The sequence below is a fragment of the Ascidiella aspersa genome, chromosome 8 (assembly GCF_963924565.1).
Source record: "Ascidiella aspersa chromosome 8, kaAscAspe10.2, whole genome shotgun sequence".
NCBI classification, from domain to species: Eukaryota; Metazoa; Chordata; class Ascidiacea; order Phlebobranchia; family Ascidiidae; genus Ascidiella; species Ascidiella aspersa.
The window spans coordinates 16,617,507-16,637,782 of record NC_139454.1 but is presented as its reverse complement, the minus strand read 5'-3'; the positions used below and the strand labels follow the sequence as shown (position 1 = coordinate 16,637,782).

The 20,276-nt window shown below is 39.7% G+C and overlaps 1 protein-coding gene across 1 annotated transcript in view; it reads left to right on the top strand.

The window, feature by feature from the left end:
- Positions 1–20,276, top strand: part of LOC146136347 (protocadherin Fat 1-like) — a 68,840-nt gene that overhangs the window by 5,276 nt on the left and 43,288 nt on the right. Inside the window, exons 3-5 of the mRNA XM_083395440.1 lie at positions 4,856–5,030; positions 5,517–5,647; positions 20,153–20,217. Of these exons, the coding sequence (XP_083251566.1) occupies positions 4,856–5,030; positions 5,517–5,647; positions 20,153–20,217 (371 nt within the window). The remainder of the gene's footprint in view (positions 1–4,855; positions 5,031–5,516; positions 5,648–20,152; positions 20,218–20,276) is intronic.

Below are 20,276 nucleotides of genomic sequence, written 5' to 3'. Positions count from 1 at the left end.
TGGTAACTTGATTCAGGGAGCCTGTTGTTTTCTGGTGTACTGAAGGGTGGTTAGTTACCCAGACACTAAAAGCTGACGCGTTCGCACCTTTGTAAACCCATCGGACAAATAGAGAACTACCTTTGCTTTCCCTTCGACTGCTAAGTCAACATGTTTTTCGTTTGCCGGCAACGGTTAAACTACTAATCTTTTTGTTTTCAAATAAAAGTTAAAGTTTGGCGCCGGTTTTGTTGGGAATAAATAAATATTTGACATTTTATATTATTTTATTAGTAAGTATTCTGTTGATTGCAATAATATTTTATAAATCATAATTTATTCAGTCACGAATTAACTGAATACATTTCTCTCAGTCGTATGTGTTGTAAATTAATTTATACTCGGTAGACGTGTTAGGTTTAAAAACCGAAAATTCCTAATTAAGACATCTGCTAGTTTTTTCTTAGGTTGGCAAATTAAAAGTATGTCACGGCAAACAATCTAATCCAAACAATAGAATCCTTTGTGTAGTTCAGGTCATATCGATGTTTCGCAACTATTCGCCATCCCCTTAGTATTGATTTTGCTCTCTCCCTTTGATAAATTGTTTTCACTTCGGTCGAGGGTGCTAAACCACAGATTGTGAGTAGAATTCGATCACCGGTAGAGATGTTTTATTTTTCTCTTCAAGACGTTTAGGTAATATATTCTGGATTCTGGTGGCGTCCGCCTTGTCTCTTGAAAGAAGTTAAGAAATGTATTCCAAATTATGCCGCTTAGAGTAAATCAATCAAAGTTATTTGGCAGGATAAACACACTTCGTGTTTCGCACGTTCGCTCCCACGCATTCCCCACGTTTTTAGGTGGCATAAAACTAGAAGTGTTCCGCCGTTGATGTAATTTAATTCCAAAGCAAAGAATCCCATCCCACTTTTCCTCCCTTCAGCAATAAAAAGCGAAAGGCTCGCGGTGGCGAGCAGCCAATCGCAAACCCACACGACCTGGTATAAAGCTGAGCGAGAAATAGCGACCGAAGCCAACTTTTTTATGACTTCAATCTTCAATGCGTAACTACCGGTTGTCTTTTCTGTGTAACATCAACAGGCTCTCCGCGTTCGCCGCTAATTGCAAGATAACGCCGCAGTCGTGTTGTCTAGACTCTTGCCAGTTAACCAAGTACCACGGCGGTGCTACACGTCGGCTTATCAACGAAATCACGTCAAGGCAATCGGGTACCCGGCAACGGCCTCGTATTGTAATCGACCTCGTTTTTGTGACCCAATAACAACCAACAATATAAGGCTGCAATTCAAACGGATGCAATCACTGAAAATGTTACATTGTTTAGGGGATTTTAAGGGACAAGTACATCAGACAGTTAATAAAACAACAATTATTACTAGAAAATAGTACATGCGAACGGGATATGGTAGTCATGCGCGCAAGACCCTTTGGATATGGTTGTCTATAGTTCATAAGCAACTTTCGTTGATTAAACACTCCGTGTAAAAATATATTTTTCGTTATAAGTCAGATTCTTTAGTTTACACAAAATTTGATAACACTGGTTGATACAACCTACAACCCATTGGCGTATACTGAGCCTTGTTTCTAGTTTTATAAACTGCCCAGTCGTCTCACGGTACTTAACAGGGGTTTTGTTATGACAGCCTATTTTTGTAAGAGGCCTTGGACCATTCAAACCCGAGCACCTTCGGCCTTCGCGCTTTATGAACACACATTAGCATAATAATAAAAATTGGTTCAACTAAAAATGAACCGTTTTACGATTGAATAAACAACGAGCTAGATATGCCGTGCAGCTATTTTCTTCGGATAAGGCACCAAACGTCTTCAGCCAACAATGGCCCTGATATGGTTTTAGCCTGATAAGCCGGTGTGATCCCACGTTGTTATTGGGCCTGCCACTGCGAAAGCGGTCAAGCGTGCTAATACGCTGCGTTGTGGCTCGTTCGTCGAGCTGATGCGATTTCGCTCTTAAAGACTCGAGCAATATTTTGTTATACTAAAAATTATATAAACGGTTGTGGCCTGCGATTTGTGAAACTGCAAATTGAAACTAAAATCGGTCGATTAGGACTGTTTGACAAGTTAAGTACAACACAATAAACACTACCCTATTAGTCGTCAGCTTATCTCTTTAATATTTTTGCAGTAACTTAAGATTGATAAAAAATTACTTTCTTGCAGATTGCATATTGTCTTCAGTTTTTCCCTACTTAGCTTCAAATGTGGTTTGTTCAACACACAACGACATTGTGTACAGAAAATAGTCGTTCCAAAACAGCTCACCAAGGAATTTTGAAGGCCTACCTTGCGTAACCCCAAATACCCTTTTTACAAAGATTGCCTAGTTATCCTCTGTCGTATAGTTAGTTAAAACTAGGGATTATTTTGAGACATTGTTGGAGAAATTTTAAAGAACGCCTCGGTCCCTCAAAACACCTTAAACAGCTCATCCATTTCGCTGGAATGCCCTCTTCTATATTATTGACTTCACAGTAGACTGAGCGTTACCTCAAATCCGTCGTTAATTGACTTGTCCAGACGCTGTTCTTAACCGCGCTCTAGAAAACATGGTATTTTAAAATTGAAAAAAATATATATTCATGTGTCTCCAAGATTACACTTTTTAGGTTTTGTGTGCATAAAATATGCACTTAACATGTATTTTGCCTTTATTGTTTTGAGTTTTGCGTTTTCAGCGCATTTGCAGATACCCGACCATTCGTTTGCACCCAAGCGTATATCTAACGGTTAAACAGCATTCGCTTTCTTTTGAGCAGATGTGCCTTTAAGCGAGGAATGGGTGCCACAAAAATTCCAAATCGTACTCTCGAAACCCTAAAGCCTACATTAGGCCGTTGTGCAAGAATCATTAGAAACACAAAGCCTGGTTTGGTTAAATAGCCATGCAGCGAATACTCCGGTCGGACATAGTGTTACATTGTACTGAATGCAAACGTAATATAATAAGACGAAAAATAAAACACCAGAGGAGTCACAAGCCAACAAAATTGTTGGTAACCGAGATTAAAAAAAATAGATATCCAATAACTGATGTGGGTATATCCGATGAGCTGTAATAAACAGAAAACAAAATTACTCAACGTGAAAACAACTGGTGTGCCATTCTGTAAAGTCATTAACATTTTATGTGATTATACCCGTGTACTCAACAAGGGAGGTTTCCTGAACATGTTTTCCCTCAACACTCATTTGCTCCAAAAAACACTTAAACATATGAAAAGGCGTTTGCCAGTATCGGCTCGCAACGTACCCTTGATGATAATCAACCTGTTATCTGTGCCCGCCGGGCTTCATACTGTGTGTTTGTCTAGGACTTAAAACGATTGGATGTAAAACCAACGCGATAAGCGTAATTGCATCCTCTCAATTTACATACTTTTGATTCCCGGTAAGCTGCAGCCCCCTTATTTCGTGGGTGCCGACCTTCTATAACGCCCCCGAGCGCATTCGCGCTGCTCGGAATCAAATGTCACCTTAAGTTGTTAACTAGCCGATAGGTTTAAAACCACCAGGCCCTAATCCCTACTTGTCTTGCTTGAAAAGTAAAACATTTTAAAAATAATTTAGTGAACCAAAGTGGCACTACGTGTTCCCAACGATAGTACGAAAATAATGTTTTGTATATTTGTATTGATAAAAGATTGTCTATATTGTGCAAGACCGTAGATTTCTTATTACTTTGGCTTGTGCTTGTAATGTATAATATAAGGACGCCTAGGGTTACGAAGAACGGCCTTTGTGATGTCGTTTTCATTTTTGTTTATTAGATTCTAATCATTATTTTGAGTCTCAACATCGTACAAGCAGAACTTAACCGGCCAATGAAATTTTACTTATCGAGGGTAAATGCTTCTTTATAAATCAAATAACAAAGTCCCCATTTTTTCTTGAATGTCATCAATGAGACACTAGTTCAAATAAACATTTGAATAATACGGACAAGAAGCCGTAACTTAATATCATACAAAATGCCGTAAAAATAATATACATATATTTTCATGCTATTTCCTTGTTTTAACATTAAGATGGACACTAGTGGAGTGTAAAAATACTTTTGTTTTTGTTATAACAGTTTCATGCAAGCTTTAATTAATTAGAATAGAATTGTATTGCCATTAAACTTTTCATTTGACTTCGACAAAAAACATGGCTTACTTAATTCATTTCTACATATATAACTGACCAAGTTAGTACAGCCCAGCCACTTATAAATACACATGGTGGCCTGTTAACGATAATTGTAATCGCCGCGTATTGGAGATGAACAGAAAAAGCGCGACACCAAACACACTTCGGTATAATATTTAACCAGGCGCGGGTGGCATCAGCAGTTCCCTTCGTTGGCTTACTTAAGCACTCAAAGGCTCTCGAAGCGCTTGAAACCCTTGTTTTGTTCGGCAACCACCATTGTTGCTGCTGTATGGCGGGTCCGGAGAAAGGGAAAGTAGCCGAGGCTGGCTTTTGACTCGGCCGGCGTTGTACCTATACGACTGTAGGCCGAATACGTGGTTCAAGTACCATCGAAGGTGGTGGCCCTTGAAAATCTTGGCCGTGTGTCGTTATGTTTGTCCCCGCGACTCTCGTGTAATTTTGGTAGTCACCAAGACCGGACAGAACCGGAGTCATTCGAAAGCCGCTGCAATCGAAGCAAGAGGGTTTCATATCCGTTGCTTAGCTCCTAAACGAAAAAAATATATATATATTATTCACTGCTTTCTTAGTGCAATCGCCTCCGTTCATTACGCATTCTTAATTATCCGTTTATTATTCTTATTGCTAATCTAAACATGTTGTTTATTCTACATTTTACTTTACTTTCATCCAGGGACATTGTACACCACCCAGTCGCTGGACCGGGAAAGTGAGAAGTTTTACTGGCTGACCGTGAAGGCTGAGGATCGTGCCCCGGTTCCGCTGTCCGGGCACATCTTCGTCCTGGTCGAAGTGACCGATGTTAACGACAACGCTCCACTGCCCTCGCTTCCCGCGTATTTTGCAAGGTACATATCTTTCGAGAAACCAGCATCTTGCGAATTGTAAATATTTTCGTACTTTGCCCAGATAAAACTTCTGCATTAAACTAGGAAAGGGTTAGGATAGGTGTGCTGTTTTTTTACTTAGAGAATATAGCTATAGTTATCCCCGGTGAAATATGTAACTAAGGGTAAAATCTTACTTCCCAAAGTTTCATTAAATACAATGAGTCAAAATTTTTAACTCGGGCCGCTTGTTACCTTACGACAAAATACAAGTTGTTGTTATGTCTAACATTTAGACAGTCCTGCTATAGGGTATGATAAAATCCAATCGATTCTGCTATACCACCAAAAATTCAATTACCAAAATATATGCCATAACTTAAATGTTGTTCAATTTTTTTTTCTCTCATGAACGTAAAGATCCCTTCGCTGTCAATGCGTTAGTCTTCATGCTTTTTTTCGATGTTTGCAAACAAGCGCAAAAATAAATTTAATCTTGAATCTCAGCATCGCGGAAAACAGCCCTCGTGGCAGCGAAGTTCTCCAGATCAGCGCAACCGACAGAGACGAGACAGACGCTCAAATGACCTTCAACCTTCTTGCGCCGAACGCCTACTTCCATGTGGACCCGGAAACAGGTGAGAGCTCTATAGTCTGGCGTGAGTTTGTTTAGTGGCCGCATTAATATTTAATATGTGTTATGGTGTTTGGTGAAAGAGCACAATAGGCTACATGTGACGCACTATGCTTCCAGTAACAAAGGTCCTTGTTGGGGGCATTTATTCGGCGTTTAATGTTTGAACATTTTGTTGTGCTGCAATTGTAAGTGATTTAGTTAAAGTTAACATTCGCTGACGAAAAAGTTGTTGAATGTTGTTACAAACGGACTCTAGCAGTGGTTTCTCTGCGGCATGAAATATTTTCCTGGGATTTTCGTTTTAAACAAACTCGGTAAAATTCCGACCAAGTGTCCAGCGACTTGAAAGCATTGATGATTGACGCTTCATTCCTTCGCCGCCGTCACCCAAAATTACACAGAGAAAAGCGCAGGCAAACAGCAGCCCTACCTATCCTGAGCCACCTCACATCGTGTAATGTTACCTCACAGCGTGACCCTTTTCATGGGGCTCTGCTAATCCGACCAAGCCTGCTTCTGAACGGATATTTTGGTCTTTTTGAGTATTTCTGAATGGTTTGTAGGCGTTGTAAATCAATTACCTCGGTTTTCTAACATTTGGAGTATTTACTGTTTACCTGTTGAGGCTGATGTATTGCCGTCCGTGTTATAGTGTTTAAAAAAGTGTGTATCAAATGCAGGGTCGTGTTTTCTTAATTCAGTAAATTAAACTTTACATTAAAAAAATCTCCGAATTAAACGCGTTTCATTTTCTCTATATACAATTCAACAAACGCAATAAACAATCCTTTGCCAATTAATCAACTAACTAAACAATGTCGAACGCCATAAGCACGCAGAACGCTCGGCGTCAATGCTAAAATGATATGGCCGAATGTCTTGACACCCGAAACCTCGAGGCAACAATGGAAACCTCGAGCAAATTAAAATTCACCCGTCCCTCATTCGAGCAAAAGCCCAGGCCAGCACCTGTGCACCTGAATTGCTGTAAGGTCGCCGAAACGGGATGTCGTAACAACGCTGACAATGCCGCCGATCCGCCTCTACCTTGTTCGAGGGCGTAGAAAAATAATAACCTACCCTTTTTAGCTTGTTGCCATTAGAACTTTTTCGTTCACCAGATTTGTGCTTGCCACTTGGCAGCTGCTTTTGCAAATCGCCTTTTTTAAGTAAGGCAAATTTAAACTTGTGTTGCGAGCACATATAGTTGATGCCAGTTATTGTATTTCTATAATGTCAACTTGTCGGATTATATCTTAACCCAATACCTTATGTAAACACATGTGTATGTGCTACAGTCCCAACCACCGGATTTATATCTGAATTATTTTCACCATAAAGTATTTTACTTGTTGGGCAGTTAAGGCATTCTTTATTTTTTTAATTTAAGTTGTTGACGCATCTGTGTGCGAAAGTGGCGTGTTGACCAACAGCAACGTATTGATAGCGTGATGGGATTAAGATTAATTACCGCTTATGTTGACAAACATAATAACTCTTTAGATGTGCCGCACCAGTTTTCACACGTGTGTTTTTCCACAACAAAGGTCGCATGAGGCTATAGTTTTGAACACTACCAATGCCATTGATGTATGCCGGTCTGGAATGTTTAACTTTTGGATCAAGATATAAGGTTGTCACGTACTGTAACCTTGATAAATGCAAGCAGCAGTCAAATGACAGTGTGGTTAAAACATTTTTAGAAAATCGACTTGATCAGCTTGATTGCCAAGTGTGTTTTAATAAACTTTTATGATGGCATTTTTTTTTAAATTAAACAAAAGTAATGTCATGCCCATATCATTCGATTTCTCAAATCCGACGTTTAATGTAAGAAACTCTCTATTATATCTATATTGAAGTTTTTCAGGACATTATACGAATTAATGTTTCGTCGCGCTTTAACGACTTCCTGTACAATTTATTGGTGTAAAAACTTCACGCCATTTTGTTGCGCTACAAAAAAACTATTAATCTGTGTAGCGTTATCGGCCTACCAATTACCTCGGAATTTATTGTCGAAACCGCAATTTATTAAGTTTATCTTCTGGACGAATAAATAAAAAGACTGACAGCAATAGCACTATAGTCGAAGCAGGTGTTAAAATCAGTTTGTTTAAACAGTCGACCCCGTAGCTCTGTGTTGTCAACAGAAAGGTACCTCGAGAGAAATCTAATTCGCGAACTTTGGTAAATTACATCTTTTTGCCTGCTTTACAACACTACTTCTATTGGCGCCTTGCGAGTTTCAACACCAACTAAGTCCATACAAAGATTTCGTATATATGTAAACGACCCATGTAAGCATCCCGCGGGGTCTGTGTTGGCGTCCTATTAAATTTTACGAGAATTTTAAAGATGTACAAAATACAACCGGCGTCTTGTGTCTGTACGACCGTCTATCGTTCGTATGATTTTCCTATGTTTGACTGTTGATACAGTTGTAATTATAAAAATGGTGGTTCAAGTCCCCCTTCAAACAATGGGTCAGTTGGACTTTCCTTGCAACCTATTGCGCCATAATAGTCATTGTTCGATCAAGCCACCCACGTTCCCAACGAGACTGGTCGTGTAGGGCTAATATCCTGTGACGGCAAATATTTATGTTTGAAGAGCGTAGAACTGTGTGTTTTTGAACTCTAAAACAAATGTTAAGTGTCGTTGAACGCCAATTCGGGATCTGTACGAAACTTATCTTTATTACATTGCAACATTCGAGGTGGACATTTTCCCTGCAGTTTTCCGTGTTTACACACATGCTAATAAGTAGTAATATAACGTGGCTTTATTTAATTGTTAATTGCTGCTAAATAAAAAAAAATCTACTTGTTGCCACGAGGATACTCAGGTCACTTAAAAAGCAGTCCAAGGTTTTATAATGAGTGTGTGTTTTAATAGCCGGTATTTATGACCGAGTGATAATAATAATCAAAATGACAAAATGGTTTATCTTTTTTTCGAATCAGAAATTAAGCTGATCGGAGATATTTTCGTTCTCAGAGGAACGTTTAGATTGTGACACAAGAAGAAAGTTTCGGCGTTTCTTTGAGACACCAGCTAACTGCTGTTTAACTAGCCAATTGTGAAGCGCAATGAAAAGGCCCGTCACTAAACAAAACTCCCCCATTTCTTGTCGCCGTAGCTACACCGGGTTGTGCAATACACTCCCGGGTCTGGCCAAACGATGCTTAATCCCCGATTCCTTGTCGCGCTATCGCGAGCAAACATCGCGCCCCCTGGTATTCAACGCTAATGCTGACATCACGACAAGCGACCTTGTTGTATCAGCGCCTTCGCCGGCGATAAGAACGCCCAGCCGAATTTCGCCGATGTGTGCCTTGCGAATTCCTTCTAGCGACGTGCTGTTTTCACCTGTCCGCTGCAGGGTGTGTGTGTATGACTGTCGCGCGCGTGTATTTTCTGCAACTTCTTTTAAAACTTCATGATTTTGTGGTTTTAAACTAATATATCTTGACTTAAGGTTTTGTTAGCCATTTATATTCAGTTACTCACCCACTGGGCTCGCGCTACATTTGCAAAAAGGTATGTACAAACAACGTTCGCCGTTTGAGGTAAAAAGTATATTTTGGGCGTTTGGTCTATATTTAAATTTTTAGCAAACCCAAGTCAACACTGCTTAAAAAGTTCATAATTGAAAAGAGACGTGAACCCCCGACATGGCACAACACAGGATTAAAAAATCCGAATAGCCTTATTTCTGAGATGCGTCATGATTCGAGCTTATAATAATCCCCAATGCTCTTCATGTCGGATCGTCAACGCACGTCGTTGGTCGGATGATACGAACGGCATGGCGCCAGACAGGAAAACCGACAAAATTTCAACACCTTTGCCACATTTGATTTAAAAAAACGTCAATGAGAACGTCAGTGGCACCGACAGCGGGTACAGTAATGCTTAAGTAACGTCTGATGTAACTTGGCTAAAAATAACCGATTTGTCTCTGTATAGTCATCGGGGGGATGCATGGCTATGGGCGAGTTTGCGATTTCCAAAGGAATGTAGTTCCTCTTACTCTGGTGATTGACACAACTTCTCTATATTAGCGCCTCCTACACAGTATTCGCCGTAGGATTTGTTTGAATTTTAATGGTGGGTGAATATTGGCCGTCTGCAATACTATTTTCAATCAAAATGTATGGGTTTGCCCTTTTTTGAATCCTAGTTGAAAACTAGTAGCACAAAATAGAAGGATGTTAAATGATATGGTACTTTACTACTTTTGAATAACGCCTGTCACGCGATTGTCAGTACTAATCCAAATAGCTTAGCAAAAACCTTTAGATATTGTCTTTAAAAACCAAAGAAACGTTTTGCACCACATTCTCTATAGCTATGCGGGACGAAAACATTTAGGCAAACAAAACGACTACATTTGGGACAGTCAATATTAAAGTTCTTTCATGTACCGTCTCGTGTCATTGTTTTATGTATTTCCCCACAATCGGCAGATCGATTGATCTTGCCAACTGTGGACCAGACTGTCGGTTACTGTACATTGTACTCTCGAAAACAATAACCCTATTTGCTTTGCGCGATACGTCGCTGTTAAGGTTTACGATGCGCCCTAGAAGCCGCTGTTTGATAATATAATTACTGGCGTCGTTTTCGTAAGACATGCTTTTAAAATATCATTGAGTCGCCACTTACAACAACATCGTTTAATAAAAATCGTTTAAAACGCTAGGGGAACACTGCTCTGGTTTGTATATTTGTTTTACCATCAAGTCAATGGTTGGTTTGCAGGACAAAGATTCAAATCTATCAATTTCATTTAGCTATTAATATTTTTTCATCAGCACAACTTATCCTCATTTCAAAGAAAACAACACACCTTATTTGGCAATGATTTTGCAAGGTCACATTTTTCGAGTAACTTTTGCTCAAAAAAAGTTTTACAGTTTCCAGTGTTTCAAACGACCATGGTTTGCGTAATAGGTTGGAAGTGACGCGTCAAACTCTTAGTTAAAGTATGGGTAAGCGCAGAGTCACCCCTGCCAACGAGGTAATTATCGCTTCGAAACGAGGACCATTAGCGCGTTGAAAGCGGCAAGATTAAAGCTGGGTATTGTACATTTGTGCGACGTTATAAACGCTCACCAACATGTAGAAAGACTACCTTATGACTAACGCGTTGACGACACACACGACACTTTTCGATCGAGTGGTGTGAGGACCCTTGTCCGTTTATCCTGCTTACTTGAAGCTTCTCTTTCGACGTTTTTCTATAGGAAATGAGCTGTACAGGTTTGGTTGGTTTCTTTATGTAGTTAATTCGAGTGCAATGATTTAACTTCATTTTTTTAGTTATTTTTGCAAAGGGGCTGAAAACGAACTTCCACATGCCCAATTTACTTTCTGATGGAACCAACATTTATCCGATAACGCTTTTTATGTTTTTTAAACAATTCCAAAATATACATTTCTCAATTGTCTATTTTTGTATTACTTGGCTATGAATGAAAAGAATCTGCCTCCGCACCCTATTGTGCTGACCAGAAAATTTACGTAGTATAAAGCCAAATCTATGAGGTGATGTACAGAACATAATCGATCCCCTCACAGTTCTTGTACTTCGGCCGATCGCTCCATCTACAAGTTTCACCGATACAGTGCATGACTAGTCAATAGCAGGGTAGACCAATGTTTCTTGCGTGTCGGACACAAACGTTTCAAAAGCGCGATTTCACAAAACGAGGGAACATACACGATATAATCCGATATTCACACGGTACGAATCGATATCGTACTAATCTAATCGCCAGTGGGGGTATCGAGTATATTTAAGTGAACTTTTTTTGTATTTTTTTGTATGCATTGCAATTTATTACAATTTTGTTACTATTTTAAAGAAAATATACTAACACTTTTGCAGAAAAAAAAGTATTTTTTATTCGAGTGGTCGTAAATAATAACTTTTTTGACGACAAATGCCCTTTATTAAGCGTTACAGGGGGGGTGGCGAAACCGCATTCGTGCCTTTCTCACCTTGTGGCTTAATACATTTAGACAGCGATATTGTCCGCGATAACATATATAACCATTCATAAAGGCTTCGCTTTCCATTCACCTTGGAACAAACAACTCAGCCCTCGAACCATTTCATTGCGAGGAACTAATTAAATTAAACTAGGTTGCTGTGGTGCCGGCCTTAAGACGACGTGACGCTTTCGTGCCTGCGAGATTTGATTGAGCAATTACGAATGCGGAATACCGTAGACTAAAATCGCGGTGAAAATTTTGTGACGAAATTCGCGATTTATAGTTTTGTCGACAATACACCTTATGTTGTCCCCATGTTTTTTCAACCTGGTTGCTAGGATTTTTAAATTACAGCTGTAACCTTACTAAACCGTCTCAATATTTAATGGGTAAAGTGTTTAAAACCCAATCAGTTTAATATAGCTTGAAGCGACTGATATGAAACAGTAAAATCGCATTGCTATGTGGCAGTATTTGCGATTGGAATGAAGTCTTTTTGTCAACTGGAAACCCCAATTCGCGCATTTCCTTCGCTGTAGGACATGTAAACATTTTGCACATTCGTTACGGAATTTTAATCCGTACGCCGCCCAATCGCATTGTCGAAAGTTAAATCTGGGTGTTGTCCTGAAAACAGTTCAATCCGACATTTATAAGCTTAACGCTTCTTAAACCCATAGTTTTTATTCTAAAGGTCGCCGATTGCTTGACACGCCCATTTTATCGCTCCAAAAACATTTGCTAAAGAGATTTTTGACTGTACGCTTGTTTAATAGGGTTATACTGCGCCATAATCTTATTAAAACACCGCTGTCTATTTGTAATCCGCTAATTGCTATAAATCAGTTGATGAATCGCGACTCGTTTGTACTATGTGATTTATAGTTGTCGAACCAACGAAGGACCGCTGCTAAAAACAGAACACAGTGTCTTGTTTTTTCTTGACTTTAACCATATGCATGAAATTACAAGCCCTAACAAAGTATAACTTAACGACCGAGTGCATTTCAATACCTACAATGCCCTTCCTGTGTACGCTAATTGCGACATAAACAAGACGTTATGCGTTGCGTTCCTGGTCGCCCTACCAACGCGCAGTTACATTTCTACACTTGTCAGACCTTTGGATTAAAAACATACCAATATCCGGCCTATGACTTGGTGGACTTGAATGGCCGATAACGCGTAGCTCTTTGTCTGCGACCGGAGTTGGTCTGCGTTGATTTCTACGAATCTGGAGAAACCCTTTGTCGTATAATACCATGGCATCTTAATTAAACGTCATAGATTGAGCTGTGTCTGAATTTATTTATGATGGCTGCCAGACTCAATATTGGTTGGCCTGGTACTATTTTTGTCCGAAGCTATTCGTTGTTGTTAGTATTTTTTTTCTAAACCATGCGAATTGGTTTTATTAAAGGAAGCAACTGGAGTTTCTAAGAAATATTAAACAGAATAATTAACATTGTTCCTTTTATTATATGTTCAATGTTCATAGTTGTTAATGTTGTTAACAATTTCTATGCGACAATTGTAGACAGGATAGGTTTCCCGCGTTTATAAAATTTTACCATTTAGGCCCCTTGTCAGTTTTAAGTCGCAAAAAACAACAGTCCTCATCACGCCGTCGCTGCAAATCCCAAACTAGCGAAGCGATCGTTGTTTTGATAGCTGCTCCCGTATAAACGACAGAGTCTCGCCAAAAAGCTCAATGTGTTTTCAAAACGTGAAGTCACACGCGACCAAAACGAGATTCTTCGGAGCCCCGCAGTGAGACCATTGTGATAGTGCAGAGGTGTTATAACACACACGCACGCCAAACACACACACACGTGCTCTTTATTAAGACGTGGATCATATCCCGCTCAAGGAATATCGCGCCCGTGGAAATTTTGCGACCGGAACCCGTCCTCGGGAGAAAGCGGTCTGAGATTTTCGCCGACACCCCATTGTTCGGCAGCGACGCGCCTCAGGCCTGGGGGGCTTTTTGTTTCCCCCGGAAAGCGCCGCCTGATTTCAAGGAGGGTTTCAAAGGATCGAGACATTACGCCAGTTCGTTGATTGTGCGTGCGATTGTGCGTCGGACTGTCCGCCGCTTGTACTTCTGTAATTAATGCTTAATCAAACTTTGTACCCAAGGGAAAGTGCTTCCAAACAAGCTGCTTTCAAGGAAACCGTGAAATTTTAGATTGTGCCCATGTCGTCTTCGTTACCCGGTAAATGTTTGTTTTTTTGCAATTACCATGTTTGAGAAGGCTTGATTTCTCGACTAAGTCCTTATAAAGCCATCAAAGAGATGTTGATTTACACAGATGTCGACAGCGTGATGTTGTTCGTCGGTAGTTGCCTGGACCCTTGTATTTTACACGATTTCGAAGAACGGAAACCAAAATTAATAGTTTTTAACATTGGTATACAAAACTATTGAATAAATCAGAGCTAGAATACAAGCTATGCACGACCTGCTTTAAGCTCGCCACTAGATAATAAAACCATTGGTAATACTGCTTCACCGTTGTTCACCTGTGTGGGCATGGACAAAGGCCTGGTGAAGAGAAATATTCTATAATATGAGTCACTCTATAAACGTAAAACGCACAAAGTAATGTGAACTGCATGGAAGTTTAGAAACAAGATTGCTGATGTTATTGCACAAAACATATTTACTGTCGGGTGGGAATTAATACGTTTTATGGTGTGTTTGTTGTTTGAACCAAACAACGAATATTACTGTCAAGCTTAAATTGTATCAGGATCTCGTATCTTGTTATTTTAATGATTGGACATGTGATCTTGTTAACCGATTTATAACAGAAACGAATGTCATGGATTAAGTAATATGTTCGTTAGTGTTGACAATAAAGAGGGTGAAATATAAACATCAGCGTTTTTAAATGAAAAACAGAATACTGGGCGCAGCACGACCGGTTAGAAATACGGTCGGTTAGTAGACGGCTAAATCTTGCCTTCTAAAACCGCGTCGAAAAAAGCGGTCCCGATCAATTTGCGAAAATTGCGAATTTTGCGAGCTCGGCGCAAAAAAAAGAGCAACAATTGGTGCGCACCACTCACCAGCCGCCACCCAAATTGGACTGAGCGATTCGTGCGTCGTTTTATGATGCCCGGTCATTTCCTACTTTGCTTGCCCGTCGCTCGTTTCGCCACATTGCTTGTTTACACTGGTGCGACGGGAAAGGGCGCGAACACAATTAAGTCCGTTTTTTTAAAACCGGGGGCGAAAAACTGTAGTTGCTGATTTGTTTCACGAACTTTCTAAAGCCCGCTTTTGTTGCAACTACAGAACATAAAAACTAGCAAATATACCAGACTTGTTTACAAAATTGCAATCATAGATAAATTGGAAACCCGACTTGCTATTTTTTAATGTTAAGCAAATATATTCGAACCAAACGCGAATCGCCTTGAATAATTTGCTATGCAAACAAAACAAGATTGGTCTGGTTCTGATGCAGTTGAACGACTTGCTGAAAGGTTAATCTACGCTTTTAGGCGTTTAGACGGTTGCAATTCAGGCAAGGAAATCGTTAAAATTGTTTTGTTTGCGGCGGGAAAATTGTACGAGGTTAGACGTTGCGAAAAAGCGTTTCCCAATATTTAGGGCGCTTTGCAAAAATATGTTTTTTTTTTCAGAACACAAAACTAATGTTTTATGTTATTCTTCTTGTGCATAGCTCTTTAAACTACATAAAATGTTAGCAAAACATTCTATCTGTACTCTTTTGCTCATTGTTCAATCGTTAAATATTAAATAATTTCCGCTCTCAATACCATTTATTTTGTTTTCTCCGTACTAAAACCACCAGTTGTATGAAAGTGATGAGCGGCATAATGCTTACAAAACAAGGACTTAATCCGAATCGCCTAAACACAGCCGCTGCGTTATTTATTGTCAAAACTAACGCCGGTTGCATTTTTAAAGCAATATCAAAGCCTTTGTGTTGATAAATTTCGATAAGAACTGCCTTATTAGTTTTGTAGTATGTTGAGAAGTAGTGACGAGCTGTCAGGTTTGAGGTTCGTTCTTTTTTCTTTTTTAACCGTTATACCAAGTAAAGGGTGTAGTTTGACACACAATTTGCATTTAAAGCGGTTCATGGTTTATCGAGCTGCTAACATTTAGGGTCTTTATTTTGCTTTGGTGTGTTTTGTCTTTTCTCGTTAGTGAAACAAACTTGCTTTCGTCAAGTCGTTTAAAGCTGCTAAACACTCGGCCAGTCTGGCACACGCCCGGATGGCAGCATAACGACCTGCTTGTTATCACAGCAAATTACTGCTCGGATCCTGGGTCAAGGGTCACTCGCGGCGCAAATTTGTGTTTTTCTTCACTTGACAGCAAGACCGGCCAAGGGATCAGTGACGTCACACCGGGTCGATCCAAGCGCCATCGAATGCGGCGCAAATTAATTGCTTCGGCGACCTTTGTCTCGCTGGTGTGAAAAGATTTAGTTAATCAAAGGCATCGCGCTCGATTCGCTGCCGCCAGATATCGCCGTCTTCTTTATGACGTCATAACGAATCAAACAAAGCCATGGCGATCGCGCTCGACAACGAACAATGGCCAGGGTGGGAAAGTTGGTCGAACGTAAACCAAGAATTGATTGAAACAATGCCTGGCTCCCAATTGTGGTATCCATAAAGGCGGTATCAGTGCAAAGATGATTCGCCGCGAAGCAGCATTCGCTTTCCGGCTGTTTTCACAATGCGCTGTGGCCTATTGTTGTATCTCCCACACTTGAATAGAAGCGACTGTGGGTGTCGGATAAAATTGTCAGGTAAATAAAAACACCCTATACTGCGAGTAGGTATAACGGTGCGTTTCTCCATAGTCGAGTGGGCGCGCAACTGATATTCGAAATATATTCGCGGATCTTAAAATAAAATTGAATAGTTACGTGATAGGTATGCTCCAATTCCCATTTAGATGCTTTTTATTTTCTGTTATCTGTTGCTGAGTTGAAAAGTTTCGGCGCCTGTCTTAAATCAATTTATCTCGACTAAAAAAAGAAATGCATTCTTATCTAGGGTCGGCAGGAGACCCATCACCAATAGCCAAGAAAAAAATGAAGTCGACCCGTCATTTGTATTAAAAGTGACAAATAGCTGCCTGTTATAACGTTCTGTGTTCAGCGGTTCAACAATTTACCATTAAGCACACTTTTTGCGATTCGAGTCCGTATTGTATTCGTCAATCGTCCTCATTTTCTGCGTATACAAGCTCTGGAAATATTTGTAAGAAGCGCATTCGCACTATGTTTCCTCTTTATTTGTCCATTACGCTCTGCTTTTAGCAATCTTCGCCCTTTGAAATGGATCTGCGACGCTTCTTTTGTGTTTTATTTTTGTAATTACCTTAAATGTGTGTGTCGAGTGTCGGGGTACATTCTACAACTGTCAAAAATAATTGATGTTTTAGTGCGAAACATTTTGTCCAACCACTCCAGTAATGCAAAACCACATCAGGTCGCGCAGAGCAAAAACACGGGGTTATTACTATTAGGTTCTCACTGTTTGTCTTCTTTCGCGAGTCGCCTTTCGACTCCCGCTGGTCGAACCTTGTCACTCGGCGCGAAATTGAGAAACTGCTGACGACGGGGTGCCGTTTCACGCCCCTGCTGGAATGCCACGTTGAAAAGGCAGGATTTTATTTTTTTATCCATTTTATGCGCTTTATTTTTTGACTGATTGTGACAGCCGCATTCTGTCTTTGTTTTTATCGCCTTTTTCAACATTTACTATTAGCAAACCCATTGCATTTTCGGGTCACGTTTTAAGTTTTAATATAGAATGAATAAGACATTCGTAACGCCAACATCTCTATATAACCATTATTTTGAAGTGTTCAGTGAACGTAATTTATAAAAACCCGATGACCGATAGTGTCATTCATGTTGTTGTGCATTGGTCCGAGTTCAGTCGCTTGTTACCGCGAACCGGCGAACAGTTTATTGTCAAACAAACATACGTTGGGTACCTTCGCCATATCTTAATCCTTCAATCACAAAGCGATTACCAAGTTGCAATAACTAATTCGCGAAATCAATGTAGTGACAACATCCTGACAATGTGCCCTTGTGAAACCCGGTCGACCAAAGCCTTTGCTATGATGTGCGTAATTTATTGACATTGTCAGCAGCAGGGTTTAATCAAGATAAGCTTAGTGCTGCCCGTACCCGGTGTGCAGTTTATAGATTGCGTTTCAGCAACTCGGTCGCCCAACCTAACACCTTAACAGTACTTGACGTGAGCGCCATTGTTGCCAGTTCATCACGGCTTCTTCAGTTACCGGATTACGGCAACCGAATTTCGGGCCCTCTGATCTTCGTACCCTCAGGAATTCTTGCACTTGGACAATGCTCGCGCGTTTTAAAGAAAATTGTCGGCGGGAGCGTTGCGAGTACAAAAGCTCTTTCAGTAAGCTGCCCTTGACGGTGTTCGAGCACGTTTTGAAACTTGGCCTGCTCGCTTTACGTCTTTTACTCTTATATTTAAATTTTATTTAACGTGATTGATTTGAAAATGTTGTTAGTGCGGTAAAACATTTCTGACTTTCCCCAGATAAAATTGTACTTTAATCAATATTATGAAACCATATAGTTTCTAGTTTAAGACAGACTTAATTTGCCAACTGTTGCTAAATGTAAGAAACCTTGATTGTGGCGTTTCCGTGAAATGCATTGATAAACGCGCAACCTTGCTGCTTTCTTATCAGTGGAAGCATATTTTCACACTTTTACAACACTCGTTAACGATGATTCCTGCTGTAACTATCGCCATCTCAAGATAAGAGGTTGGCTCTGATTATGCTTGTTTCAAGCTCTGTATAATACCTACCTATAACTCACCTTTGTTAAACCTACTTCCGTTAAAGTGCCCTAAAGCTGAATGTATTCTGAATTTTATAGTATCTAACATTTACTTGATGAAGTTGGAAGGGTTTCAATTCAAGACGCTGGGAACGCAGCAGCGTCTAACATCAATCGGCATTTTTGGCTATAGTGGTAAAATATTTTGGGTAAACATACAACACGAGGTTCTCGATAAGACTCGAGTGGTTTGTGCAGAACACCACTTTAATTTTACCACGCGTTATTTGCGCCAAGGAACAGTCAACATACAGAATTGTGTAATCAGCGTTTAAAATCGACTAGTCAATTCAGACGGTTCTGTTTGTGTTCTAATCAAAGTTGAAATACACTCAAAGAGGGGTCGAGTCGTGTGCATGAAATATGTTATATGGAGCATTATATTTTTATTTCATTAGTCGCTTGAGACGAGGAACGTTGCACAGCGATGTTTGATATTTGACATAATAGTTTGCCGAGACAAACTTTCGTTTTTACGCTTTTTAATATAAAGAGATTGATATTTGTTAGCAATGCATTACCTACTGAACGAGAAGTTTTTTATCATGGTGTGTTTTAGTTAAAACAGATGTGTCCTTTTTTGGATTCGTTGTATCAACGTCCTCGTTCGTCTCAGGTGTACAATCGCCGCATTGTTTTAGTATCCCTATGCGCCTATTCCGGTTATCGTATTTACAAAGGCAGGTGTTAACGAAAATCATGATAAATTACATTTTCTTTTGTCGTTTAGTGCGCGAGGGCACCTATTGAACGGTCGTTAACGAGATACCTTGATTGCAACGTAAACACATTGTCAATCTGCCTTGCTTGTTTAAAAATTATTTCAACGATCGAACAGCCTGTAATAATTCACCAGGGTCGTTATCGCGGTATAAATCTGTCTTAGCGTCGTTACATTGTATGCCAGTCGCCCGGTAACACAAACGCCATTGTCGAGTCAGTTCATCTTGCCACTATAAATATGTTAAATCGCGATAAATCCTACAATCTCGTAAAGTATCGATTTTATAGTTTTGATTTTTAAATATATGCTTTCTCATATGGTATACCGGTCGTTCTGGTTTCAAAATCTGCCATAGACTTCAGTATATTCAATCGTAATTAAATATACACTATTTTTAGTCACAATTTCATTTTTTACGCAACCTTCATAAAAACAATTTACCGTGTCAGCAGTAAGGCGTTTATAAATACCATTGTTCATCCTGCTTGAAACTTTTTGGGCTGTCTTTATTTACCTCATCTTTATTAAAAGTAATTGCAAAAAGCGGTCAACTGGAAATTATTTTTCAACCCACGCTAGCTTTTAATCTGTCTGTAATGAAGTGCAAAGCGGTGAATTACAAATTAGCGAAATTGCCTCCTGCAATATTAATGACAGATATACGGAGATGGTTTGTAACTGGGCCGCTATCGATAGCGGAAATGCAATATACTCAATACAACCTGTTTCTTTACAAGTGTAATATAGGAAGTGTTGCCCTATTGATTGATAAGGCAAAATATTTTAGTGTTAAATTAACACTCCTAACACTCATAAACTCACAAAAAGGTATTTTTTATTTGTTGACATCAACGTGATTGTTTTGTTTTAATCATCGTGCTTATTATTGTTTCAGGAATCATTACCACAAGACGAAAGCTTAACCGCGAGGATGCGGAACACAGTCTTTTGGAATTTTACGTGAGTATTTCTGTTTGTTAACCTTATCTTAGGCAGCTTATTTTAGGTAAAGGTTGATA